At 46.0% G+C, this 11,658-nt stretch overlaps 1 protein-coding gene across 1 annotated transcript; it reads right to left on the reverse strand.

The window, feature by feature from the left end:
• Positions 1-6,184: 6,184 nt before the first annotated feature.
• LOC139460535 (uncharacterized) lies at positions 6,185-9,886 on the reverse strand. Its single transcript, XM_071242002.1, has 2 exons — positions 9,142-9,886; positions 6,185-6,808 (listed from the first exon to the last, which is right to left on the reverse strand). The coding sequence occupies exons 1-2, from the start codon at positions 9,608-9,610 to the stop codon at positions 6,264-6,266; spliced, it is 1,014 nt and encodes a 337-aa protein (XP_071098103.1). The 5' UTR covers positions 9,611-9,886; the 3' UTR covers positions 6,185-6,263.
• Between the last annotated feature and the right edge of the window lie 1,772 nt (positions 9,887-11,658).

The following is an 11,658-nucleotide window of genomic DNA, read 5'->3' on the forward strand; positions in this document are numbered from 1 at the left end:
TTGATAACAAAATACTTACATATGATAAGCGTTTGGTTCCAAAAGATAATTCTTTATTTTTGTTTGTTTGTTGTTTAACCCAGCAATATTCCAACTGTATGACCCTGTCTGTGAATAATCGAGTGTGGAACAGACAATCAAGTGATTGATATCATGAGCATCGATCTACGCAATTGGGATACGATGACATGCATCAACCAAGTCAGCGCGCCTGATCCCCGGATCTCGTTAGTCATCTCTTACGACAAGCATAGTCGCCCATTTTTTTATTGATCGTCTGCCCGGGGAGAGGAAGATCTTTGATTCGATCCTCTTAATGCGTTCTACCGAAAGTTTCAACAGTCGAATGAGACTTGAAAGATGACACTTGACCGTTGACGCTTTCATGACATATTGTCTGATCAGCCAATATACCATGAATGTTTATTTGATTTTCAGAAGGACAGAAGTCGCACAAAACGCAGAAAGCTGTCGAAATGTGAGTTATATTTAAAGAATCCTAAATCACCGAAGGTAATAGATTTCGTTTGTTTGATATTGACGCCACACTCAGCAGTATTCCAGCTATATGACACCGGTCTCTAAATAATCAAGCCTGGAGCAGACAATCAGATGATTGACATCATTAGCATCCATGCATATGCATCTACCTGTTGGTTGGTTTGTGTTTTAACGCCGCACTCAGCAATATTCCAGCTATATGACGGTGGTCTGTAACTAAATCGAGTCTGAAGCAGGCAATCCAGTGATTGATATCATGAGCATTATTCCACGCAATTGGGATACGATGACATGCATCAACCATGTCAGAGAGCCTGACCATCCGATCCCGTTAGTCGCCTCTTACGACAAACATAGTGTTTTTAACGACAAGCATTTGTTGCTGAAGACCTATTCTACCCCGGAACTTCACGGGTCGTCGCTATATAGGAATAATGATTTGGAGGCGATGTTAAAACCCATTTCACCTCAACTCACCCCATCCCACCCCATCCCACTACTCGTTAATGTATTCATTCATGATTAAACTTAGATCAACCACAATGGAAGGGCAAGTTGACGGGGAATGGGAGTCTACTTGTGGCGCCATCCAAGTTACGCTCTAAGAACCGTCTCCGCGAGTTGTCCATCAAAGATGCTTCTATGTACAAGTACCCATCCTTCAGCTCAAGTTATATATCATCCTTGGTGTTCTACAACAGACGGAAGTGGATAATTGTGGGTCTATCGAGGCAGAGGAAAGTTGTCAGGACAACCCTTGGAAAGGACGACGGGGTAACGGAAGTGTGGAACAAAGGCGTATGGTCTATGGCGATAGATAATGAAAACCACATACTCTTCATGCTCCTCGATGTTGGAACGTTGACACGCTTGCATCTGCACGGGAGTGAACACACTGTCTCCAAAAATGTGTGGGACATGCGTTCGGTAACAGTCGATCCAAAACGCAAGAAGGTCTACGCTGGAAGCAGAGAAGAGATCACTGAATGGTCGTATGATTATATGCAAAAGAAAGACATAGTGAAGGGCAATCAATTACATGCATATGATTTGGCATTTAATCCGTCAAATGATATGCTTTACTACATTGACGGCAAGGACATTAAGCAGACATCTGTGGTAGGTGGGGGCCACTCTGTTTTTACCTCACTCATATATACTCCTCAGAGTTTGGTCTACCACGCGGGAAACATATTTGCCAGCGTTGCCGGTAACGTCATTGCCGTCATAGACGCTAAGAAAGAACTCGCATATGTTGACGTTGATTATCCAAATATGACGCGGCTTGTGTTTGCTGCTCTTTCCTGAAAGGCGATCTGATATACTAGTTGTCAGGCTGGGATTATTGTTATAAATTGTCAGGAAAAAGAAACTATGCACTCATGTTGGATGGTGGCTAAAATGAAACTAACAAGTTGATGATGTATTTGATGCGGGCGGCATAGTCGTGGACCTTACGTTTGCGTTTGGAGAATGTTTTCAACCTTGTAATGTTTCGATAACGTATGTATTTGTGTGTGTGGTGTTGGGGGGCGGGGGGCGGGGGGCGGGGGTGGGGGGGGGGGGGGGGGGGGGTTGTGCCTCGGGTTTTACCCATGACATCCTGCAATATATCATATAGTGTGTGTTCGGGGCGGTGGGGTAGCCTAGTGGTTAAAGTGTTCGCTCCTCACGCCGAAGCCCCGGGTTCGATTCCCGACATGGGTACAATGTGTGAAGCCCATTTCTGGTGTCCCCCGCCGTGATATTGCTTGAGAATTGCTAACAGCGGCGTAAAACCATAGTCACTCTCTCACTCACTCATATAGCGTTCACAGATATGACTTGGATCATTGCACTACGTGCTATGATGCACAGGTCTGCCAGTTACATTGAGTGAGTGAGTGAGTTGGGTTTATCGCTGGTTTTAACAGTATTCCAGTTATATCGCGACGTGTCAGCTTGATGTAGGAGGAAAGCCCGAACTGATGCAGGTCTCAGACGTTTACCACTTCGGTGAAACCCACAAGCACGGGTATGGTGCTGACAAACCTGGAACCATGATCGGGGCGAACCGGGATTCGAACCCACAATCATAGGTTTCTGGCGTACCCAAGGGACGCAACTCTGCACAGGGAATCGCGGCGCCTTAGACGGCTGGGCCACCCGTGCCCCCTCACACAAACATAATAAGTTGAATGTACATTTGGCATTGACAGCATTCAATAAAATAATCTGAAGCGCCTTTAAAATGTCCCCTCTCTTCTGTTAACTCGATGGCCTTACACTGAAGATGTTAAGAGACTTCCTGGGTCTCGTAGCAGTTTGAACCCTACGAAAGCAAATACTTCACCGCGATAGTCGAATAGTGACCCAGAACCCGGTTCCACAAAGCGATCGTAGATCTACGATTGTCTTGATTATGTTAAAATATGAATTTTGTTTGTTTGTTGTTTAACGCCGCACTCAGCAATATTTCAGCTTTATGACGGCGGTCAGTGAATAATTAAGTTTGGACCAGACAATCCAGTGATTGACATCATGAGCAGTGATCTACGCATTTCCGATACGGTGACATGCATCAACCAAGTCAGCGAGCCTGACCACCCGATCCCGTTAGTCGCTTTGGCCTCTTACGACAAGCGTAGTCGCCTTTTACGACAAGCATGGGTTTCTGAAGACCTGTTCTACCCCGGATATTCACGGATCAATCACAGCATGGACCTTGAAAGTTGTACTATTTCTTATAATAGGTGAGGTGGGTGAGGTGAAATTGGGTTTAACGTCGCGTCCAAGATTATTGCACTTATGTAGCGACGTGCATGTACGTGTGTGTGTTTGTGTGGCTGCTTGTACTAGTCCGGACTGATGCCGATATATAGTGCTAGCTCACTGAGATACCATGCCGCAGTTTAACATGAATACCCCACTCAGACACAGTATACTGCCTCCGAGCCGACCAGTCCTTGTTTTAGCCCCTTAAGCCGAGCGCCAAACAGGGTAACAACAAGTACCATCTTTTAACGTCTTTTGATATGACGCGGTCGGGGATCGAACCCCGGATCTTCCGCTCTCCGGGCGGACACTCTACCACTAGACCACGGAGGGGGTCGTGTACAATAGGTCTGTATACGAGATAGCCAGTCAACTCACTGAAGAAATGTTGCCAATGAATATCAATCGGTTGTATCAATACAGAAGCAAGGATTGTCAACCAACCCAAATTCAAACGTGGAATAAAAATATTCAAGACAAGAGGACAAGGTATGTTTTTAATTCCCTACCTTTATCACCAAATTTATTTACATGCACACCATAACATGTTGAGCAAATATTTAGATAAATGAGTGAGTGAGTTTTTCGAAGCGTAAAGTTTTTCACCGTTCTACCAATGTGTGAACTCGAGTTTAAGCTTGACAGTGTGGAACTGCTTATAGACTTTTTTAGTCAGGTGGGCAAAACATGAGCATTTCGTTATTTATCAAAGCAATTACATATTGTCAAACATAAGCTCTGTAAGAAACAAAGGCAGATTCAAGACGAATCCTCTATATAAAACACACCGGCGAATCAAGGTTAGGTGAGGTGAGGTGAGATGGGGTTTAACGCCGCGTCCAAGAATATTGCACTTATATAGCGACGTGCATGTACGTGTGTGTGTGTGTGTGGCTGCTTGTACTAGTCCGGACTGATGCCGATTTATAGTGCTAGCTCACGGAGATACCATGCCGCAGTTTAACATGAATACCCCACGCAGACACAGTATACTGACTCCGAGCAGACCAGTCCTTGTTTTAGCCCCTAAATGCCGAGTACCATCTTTTAAAGTCTTTTGGTATGACGCGGTCGGGGATCGAACCCCGGATCTTCCGCTCTCCGGGCGGACGCTCTACCACTAGACCACGGAGGCAGTCTCCGGCGAATCAAGATAACACTGGAGTGACATTATGCATGAAGTACCAGATGACCGTGATCTGTAATAAAATATGTAGGTAACGGCAATCTCATAACAATCATATCCTTAGTGAGTGAGCGAGTGAGTGAGTTAGCTTTAACGCCGCTTTTAACAGTATTCCAGTTATATCGCGGCGTGTCAGCTTAGTGTGGAAGGAAAGCCCGAAGTGATGCAGGTCTGAGACGTTTACCACTTCGGTGAAACCCACGAGCACGCGTATGATGCTGACAAGGGACGCAACTCTGCACAGCGAATCACCCGTGTCCCCAATTATAACTTTATCCGATTGGATACCTCTGTGCCGGCAGAAGTGAGGACATCTCCACATCTCCTAATCAGCCATTCAGCGTCGAGGCTTCCAAATTCTCGGACGAGGGAGATGTTGTTGTTTAAAGCCGCTCTCAGCAATATTCCAACTATATGACGGCGGACTGTAAATAATCGAGTCTGGACACGATAATCCCGTGATTGGTATCATGAGTATCGGTCCATGCAATTGGGAAACGAAGACATGCATCAACCAAGTCAGCGAGCCTGACCACCCGATCCCGTTAGTCGCCTCTTACAAGCATATATAGTCGCCTTTTACGGCAAGTATGGGTTGCTGAAGATCTATTCTAACCCGGGATATTCACGGGCGGATATTCATTCGGACCTGCATGACTGCCTTCATTATCTCGAAAACGAAGTTAATCGGCCAGTTCCAAATGTAAACAATTAATGCCGCGCTATCATAGTGTTGTGAATATAGTTTTCACCATGGTGTATCTGAGCGATATGGCCTCTACATCCAAAAGGATGAACATTCGAGGGAATATCGGGGTCCCATGAGGGCATTCTTTTTTTAAAAAACGAAATTTCGAATTGAGATGGTGGGGTAATGAGGTAGTTTTACAAAGCTGACATCTGATTGTTTCAAGAAACCACGCTTCCTCCATTTCGATTGGTTGGCTGCTGGCGATCTACAGCCCGTTTTTATATTGTATCGTCTGTTATAATCTGATTATTTTATTATTCTAAAACTAGTTTTACAATTATAATCTGTGATATATTGCTAGTTGTTGTACTGCCCTTCGACGACAGGTCTTAATATATTATATAAATACATAACTTGCTCAAGTCACGATATGGCTGAAATAATGCCGATGTGACTTTAAAAATTAACTCACTCACTCACTCATTTCGATTGGGGGTGACCCAGGGTACACATGACGTGACCTTCTAAGGACGTGTCGTCAGTTTTTCACATCCTATAAGAGTTAAAGATCTGAGTTTGAAGCCACTGTGACAATGCCACAATCGCTTTTATTTCCCAAATCGTGGATGCATATGTTGTACTCATTCTGCACCCGCCTTACAGAACAGCAGAGTAGCGTCCCTTAGCAATATGTGAGGAACTGACCGTTGTCGAACTACACAGTGAGTGAGTGTGAGAGTGAGTTGGGCTTAAGGCCGCTTTTAACAGTATTCCAGTTATATAACGGCGTGTCAGCTTAATGTGGGAGGAAAGCCCAAAGTGAAGCAGGTCTCAGACGTTTACCACTTCGGTGAAACCCATGAGCACGGGTATGGTGCTGACAAACCTAGAAACATGATCGGGGTGAACCGGGATTCGAACCCACAATCATAGGTTTCTGGCGTGCCCAAGGGACGCAACTCTGCACAGCGAATCGCAGCGCCTTAGACGACTGGGCCACCCCTGCCCCCGTCGAACTACAGATACACTCATTGACCTTGGTCTGTCTGCATCATACCTTCTTACCGTTTCGTTAATATAATACATTTTGAGTTGGTTTGCACGTCTTATTAATCGACAAACATTTGTATCTTAAGAATCCCATTCCTTTTTCACGTACACGATATCGGAATTGACAATATTTGGAGCGGTATAAATCAGTTCTTTTGTTGGAGTTATCTCCCTTGAAGCGTCTGATCCCATTGTCTCATCAACAGACTCAGGCCTATCTCGACTTCCTTCAATAGATTCGTCGCCATCAAAAGGCAAGACGCTGAACTGCGGCCGATTTTGCCTTGAGCCCCTGGTCTTTCCTTTTCCACCGGAAGCCACGCAAGTGTCATAGTGCTTCCGGCGGAAGTACTTGACTCTTCCGACATTGTTCCGGTTAGGACACACCAAGCGCTCCTTGCCGCAGTTGCCACACAGAAACTTGCCCTCTGAGACCGGCGCTGAGTTGTTAAGTTCTTTCAACATGGCTGCCAGTTCGTCAAACGTCGCCTGTTGTCGGTCATTTCTGTGGACAACATCGGTTCGTCTGAGTTTATCGAATAGATCGTCATCTTCCGCCTTCTGTGGGTTTTTCTTGCGTCTCCGTTCTGGTATGCCAATGTCATTATGCATGAATGGCATTGCTACTGAAACAGACACGGGTAATATGTATGAGTTCGTTTTGATTGTTTATTGTTTAACGCTGCACTCAGCAATAGTCAAGCTATATAACGGCGGTCTGTAAATAATTGAGTCTGGACCAGACAATGCAGTGGTTGACATCATGAGCCTCTATCTTCGCATTTGGGATACGATGACATGCATCAACCAGCGAGCCTGACCACCAGATCCCGTTAGTCGCCTCTTACGACAAGCACAGTCGCCTTTTACGGGAAGCATGGGATGCTTAAGACCTGTTCTACCCCGGATCTTCACAGGCTTTTAATATGTATGAGTACGTTTTTAGTAAATTTGTTTGAACATCATACAGCTAATGAAGGAAAGAAACATGTGTGAAACGTTTTGTGTGTTTAATAAAGAAGTAGATTTCTTCACCATTCCACGTCATATTTATATCTCTCATCTAAATGCCTATGGGGGCGGTGTGGTAGCCGAGTGGTTTAAGTGTTCTGTCGTCCCGGGTTCGATTCCCCGCAATGTGTGAACCAATTTCTGGCGCCCCCCGAAGTGGTATAGTTGGAGTTTGGCTAAGCGCGGCGTAAAAATAAAGTCACTCACTGAAAGAAGAGTGAGTGAGTGAGTATCGTTTTACGCCGTCTTTAACTATATTCCAGCAATATCACAGCGAGGGACACCAGAAATGGGCTTCACACATTGTACCCATGTCGGGAATCGAACCCGGGTCTTCGGCGTGACCAGCGAACACTTTAACCACTAGGCTACCCGATCGCCCCTCAAGAAGAGTGAGAGATGCTCTTATGTTGCATTTTACGCCACAATAACATTAGGGATTAATTGGCCCTATTTGGTGTTGTTTAACGCCGCACACAGCAAAATTCCAGCTATATGGCAGCGGTTGGGATACGATGACATGCATCAACCATGTCAGCGTGCCTGACCACCTGATCCCGTAAGTCGCCTCTGACGACAAGCATAGTCGCCTTTTACGGCAAGCATGGACTTCTGAAGACCTGTCTTAACCCTGTGAGACGAGTATTGGTGATATCGCTGCTTGTTTAAATCACGAAGGAGATGGGTGGTTCAAATGCAGTTTAACGTCGCGTTCAAGATTATTGCACTTATAGAGCGACGTACATCAACGTTTGTATGTGCATGTGTGGCTGCTTGTACTAATCCGGACAAATGCCAATGTTATAGTGCTAGCCTTCTGAGATACTATGTCGGGGTTGGACATCAACTACCCATTCAGCCACATTATACTGACTCCGAGCCGACCAGTCCTTTTAGCCCCTTTAAGCCTAGCGCCAGACAAGGTAACAACAAGTACCATCTTTTAACGTCTTTTGGTATGACGCGGCCTGAGATCGAAACCCGACCTTCTGCTCTCCGGGTGGACGCTCTACCACTAGACCTCGGAGGCCGTCAAATCACAAAGGAACAATAATTTTTGATTGGACAACTATTCTCAGCGTCGCATCATTTAAATAGGCCCCAATACGAAGCTATTGTATGGAATATGCCCAATAATAAAACAGATAATTAAAGGATATATTATCTCCTGGTTTGTCAAGGATGAGCTTAGTGTCAATTCCATATGGCACCGACCACCGAGTGTGAAATATTTCTCAGAAATATTTTTTTTCAGACTATGCTCCTAGACTTATGTTTTCTCTGAAAGCAATTTCATATATTTTTTTTTCATAATTTTTACATATTTGAAACACATTGTTTTTATAGTGAGTGAGTGAGTTTGATTTTTACGCCGCTTTAAGCAATATTCCAGCAATATCACGGTTGGGGACATCAGAAATGGGCTTCACACATTGTACCTATGTCGGGAATCGAACCCGGGTCTTCGGCGTGACGAGCGGAGGCTTTAACCACTAGGCTACCCTACCGCCCCGATTATTTGTATAATCCAAATTAATGTCAATATAAGTCTTATACGATATAAATGTATCGAGTTAAATGAGTATAAGCTGTATAATGAGTAAAACACTAATCAAAAGGTTTTTTTCTGTTTTAAAACCAACAAGTGTCTTACGTTCTTCCGGGGGGCACGGGTGTCCCAGTCGTCTAAGGCGCCGCAATGCGCTGTGCAGAGTTGCGTCCCTTGGGCACGCCAGAAACCTATGATGTTCGAATCCCGGTTCGCCCTGATTATGTTTCCAGGTCTGTCAACACCATACCCGTGCTCGTGGGTTTTACCGAAGTAGTAAACGTCTGAGACCTTCATCACTTCGGGCTTTCCTCCAACATTAAGCTGACACGCCGTGATATAACTGGAATACTGTTAGAAGCGGCGTTAAACCCAACTCACTCACTCACTCACACTTACGTTCTTCCATCTGGTCTTCTTTCTGGAATACCACCGAGTGTTGAATATCCGGGTCTCGTCGCATCGACTGACCTCCCGATGCCATAGGAACGATCAAAATTGACCCTGGGCGACCTTTGACACAAGCTATGATCTTCTTACAGATGATGATCTCAAGTGTGTCATTTCTGTTGGCGCGCAGTTTCAACATCTGCATACTATACTGGTGCTGGGTCCTCACAGCGAACCGCTCGTTATTGTCGCTCACACGATATAACAGAACATCATATTGAACAAATCCCAGCTCTTCCACAATGCTATCTATTCCAACGAAATCCATTACGAAGTGTTTAAACTCCGACACATGGTGAAAGAACATCGGTATCTGAACCTCGGAATTCTCCTTTAACAACTCGTGCCCATGCTCGTCAATGCCATAAATTATGGCTTTAAATTCAACAGAGTCAGCGCCGGACATACTCGCATTCATTTCCAGGCCGGTGCACGACGCGCCACTGTTATTAGTCGTACGTACGATAGTATAAGCTTACGCGTGGGAAAGGAGAATTCTCGCTGATGTTGAGCTTCCTCGTGCATTAAATTGTCCTCTGCTGTCTGCGCTGGGTAAAGTGTAGCTTCCTTCTGCACTGATCCTGAGAATATAACACGACTACGTCCCGTTCACAGAAAGTGGCGTATGGGAATTGATGCATCCCACATATTTTCGGCGTTTTTCCCAAATTCCCAAACTTGGCGTATCGACAGGCGCCAGTGAAACAGGTACTCGCGATACTATTGTCGACACAACTGTTACAAATGTATTGATTGCGATATCGCGCTGAAATGACTCGCGCTACAATTTGCTAGGATAGGTAAGTAATATTGAATTATTAAGTATTCCTCTAACGCTGTCATTTTAAAATAATAGTCGCGACATTGAATTATACTAGTTTCAGGACCTCAAATGAAATCGCAATCATCATATTTTATAAATGTTTTTTTTTCATTCCTCGCAGTAATCTTCACGATAACGGCACTGACAAAGCATATAATTATGTAATATCGTCGCTATTCAACTGTGGACACGGTTGTTTTTGCAAACAATATAATTACTAACTGAAACGAACTTCGATATTATTTATGATTACATAGAGACGAAATTTGAAGATTGGTCTGTTTAAGGAAAACAAACTAACGGCAAGGATAAAGATACTTTGATGTGGAATTGGGTGTGGGGTCGGATGTGAGGTGTAGGGTCGGATGTGGGTGTGTGGGTTGTGATATGGGTGCGTGGGGTGGGATGTGATGTGGATGTGTGGGGTGTGTGGAGTGTGGGTTGTGATGTGGGTGTGCTGCGTGTGGATGTGTGGGGTCTGAGATGTGATGTGGGTGTGTGGGGTGTGGGTTGCGATGTGGATGTGTGGGGTGTGGGTTGTGATGTGGGTGTGTGGAGTGTGGGTTGTGATGTGGGTGTGTGGAGTGTGGGTTGTGATGTGGGTGTGTGGCGTGTGGGTTGTGATGTGGGAGTGTGGGTTGCGATGTGGGTGTGTGGAGTGTGGGTTGTGATGTGGATGTGTGGAGTGTGGGTTATGATGTGGATGTGTGGGTTGCGATGTGGGTGTGTGGAGTGTGGGTTGTGATGTGGGTGTGTGGAGTGTGGGTTGCGATGTGGGTGTGTGGAGTGTGGGTTGTGATGTGGGTGTGTGGCATGTGGGTTGTGATGTGGGTGTGTGGCATGTGGGTTTGGATGTGGGTGTGTGGGTGTGTGGGGTGTGGGTTGTGATGTGGGGTGTGTGGGGTGTGGGTTGTGATGTGGGGTGTGTGGGGTGTGGGTTGTGATGTGGGTGTGTGGGTTGTGATGTGGGTGTGTGGCATGTGGGTTGTGATGTGGATGTGTGGGGTGTGGGTTGTGATGTGGATGTGTGGGTTGCGATGTGGGTGTGTGGAGCGTGGGTTGTGATGTGGGTGTGTGGCATGTGGGTTGTGATGTGGGTGTGTGGCATGTGGGTTGTGATGTGGGTGTGTGGGTGTGTGGGGTGTGGGTTGTGATGTGGGTGTGTGGGGTGTGGGTTGTGATGTGGGGTGTGTGGGGTGTGGGTTGTGATGTGGGTGTGTGGGGTGTGGGTTGTGATGTGGAGTGTGGGTTGTGATGTGGATGTGTGGGTTGTGATGTGGATGTGTGGGGTGTGGGGTGTGGGTTGTGATGTGGATGTGTGGGTTGTGATGTGGGTGTGTGGGTTGTGATGTGGATGTGTGGGGTGTGGGTTGTGATGTGGATGTGTGGGTTGTGATGTGGATGTGTGGATCGTGGGTTGTGATGTGGATGTGTGGGTTGTGATGTGGGTGTGTGGGGTGTGGGTTGTGATGTGGATGTGTGGAGTGTGGGTTGTGATGTGGGTGTGTGGGGTGTGGGTTGTGATGTGGATGTGTGGGGTGTGGGTTGTGATGTGGGTGTGTGGGATGTGGGTTGTGATGTGGGTGTGTGGGTTGTGATGTGGGTGTGTGGGGTGTGGGTTGTGATGTGGGTGTGTGGAGTGT

The sequence above is a fragment of the Haliotis cracherodii genome, unplaced genomic scaffold (genome assembly GCF_022045235.1).
Source record: "Haliotis cracherodii isolate W230 unplaced genomic scaffold, xgHalCrac1.p SCAF_14, whole genome shotgun sequence".
NCBI classification, from domain to species: Eukaryota; Metazoa; Mollusca; class Gastropoda; order Lepetellida; family Haliotidae; genus Haliotis; species Haliotis cracherodii.

Excerpts from the sequence above, each read along its gene's own strand:
- LOC139460535 (XM_071242002.1), bottom strand. The coding sequence starts at position 9,610 with ATGAATGCGAGTATGTCCGGCGCTGACTCTGTTGAATTTAAAGCCATA. Across the intron at positions 6,809-9,141 it reads AGAAGACCAGATGGAAGAAC|TAGCAATGCCATTCATGCAT; the intron begins GTAAGTGTGAGT and ends TGTCTGTTTCAG.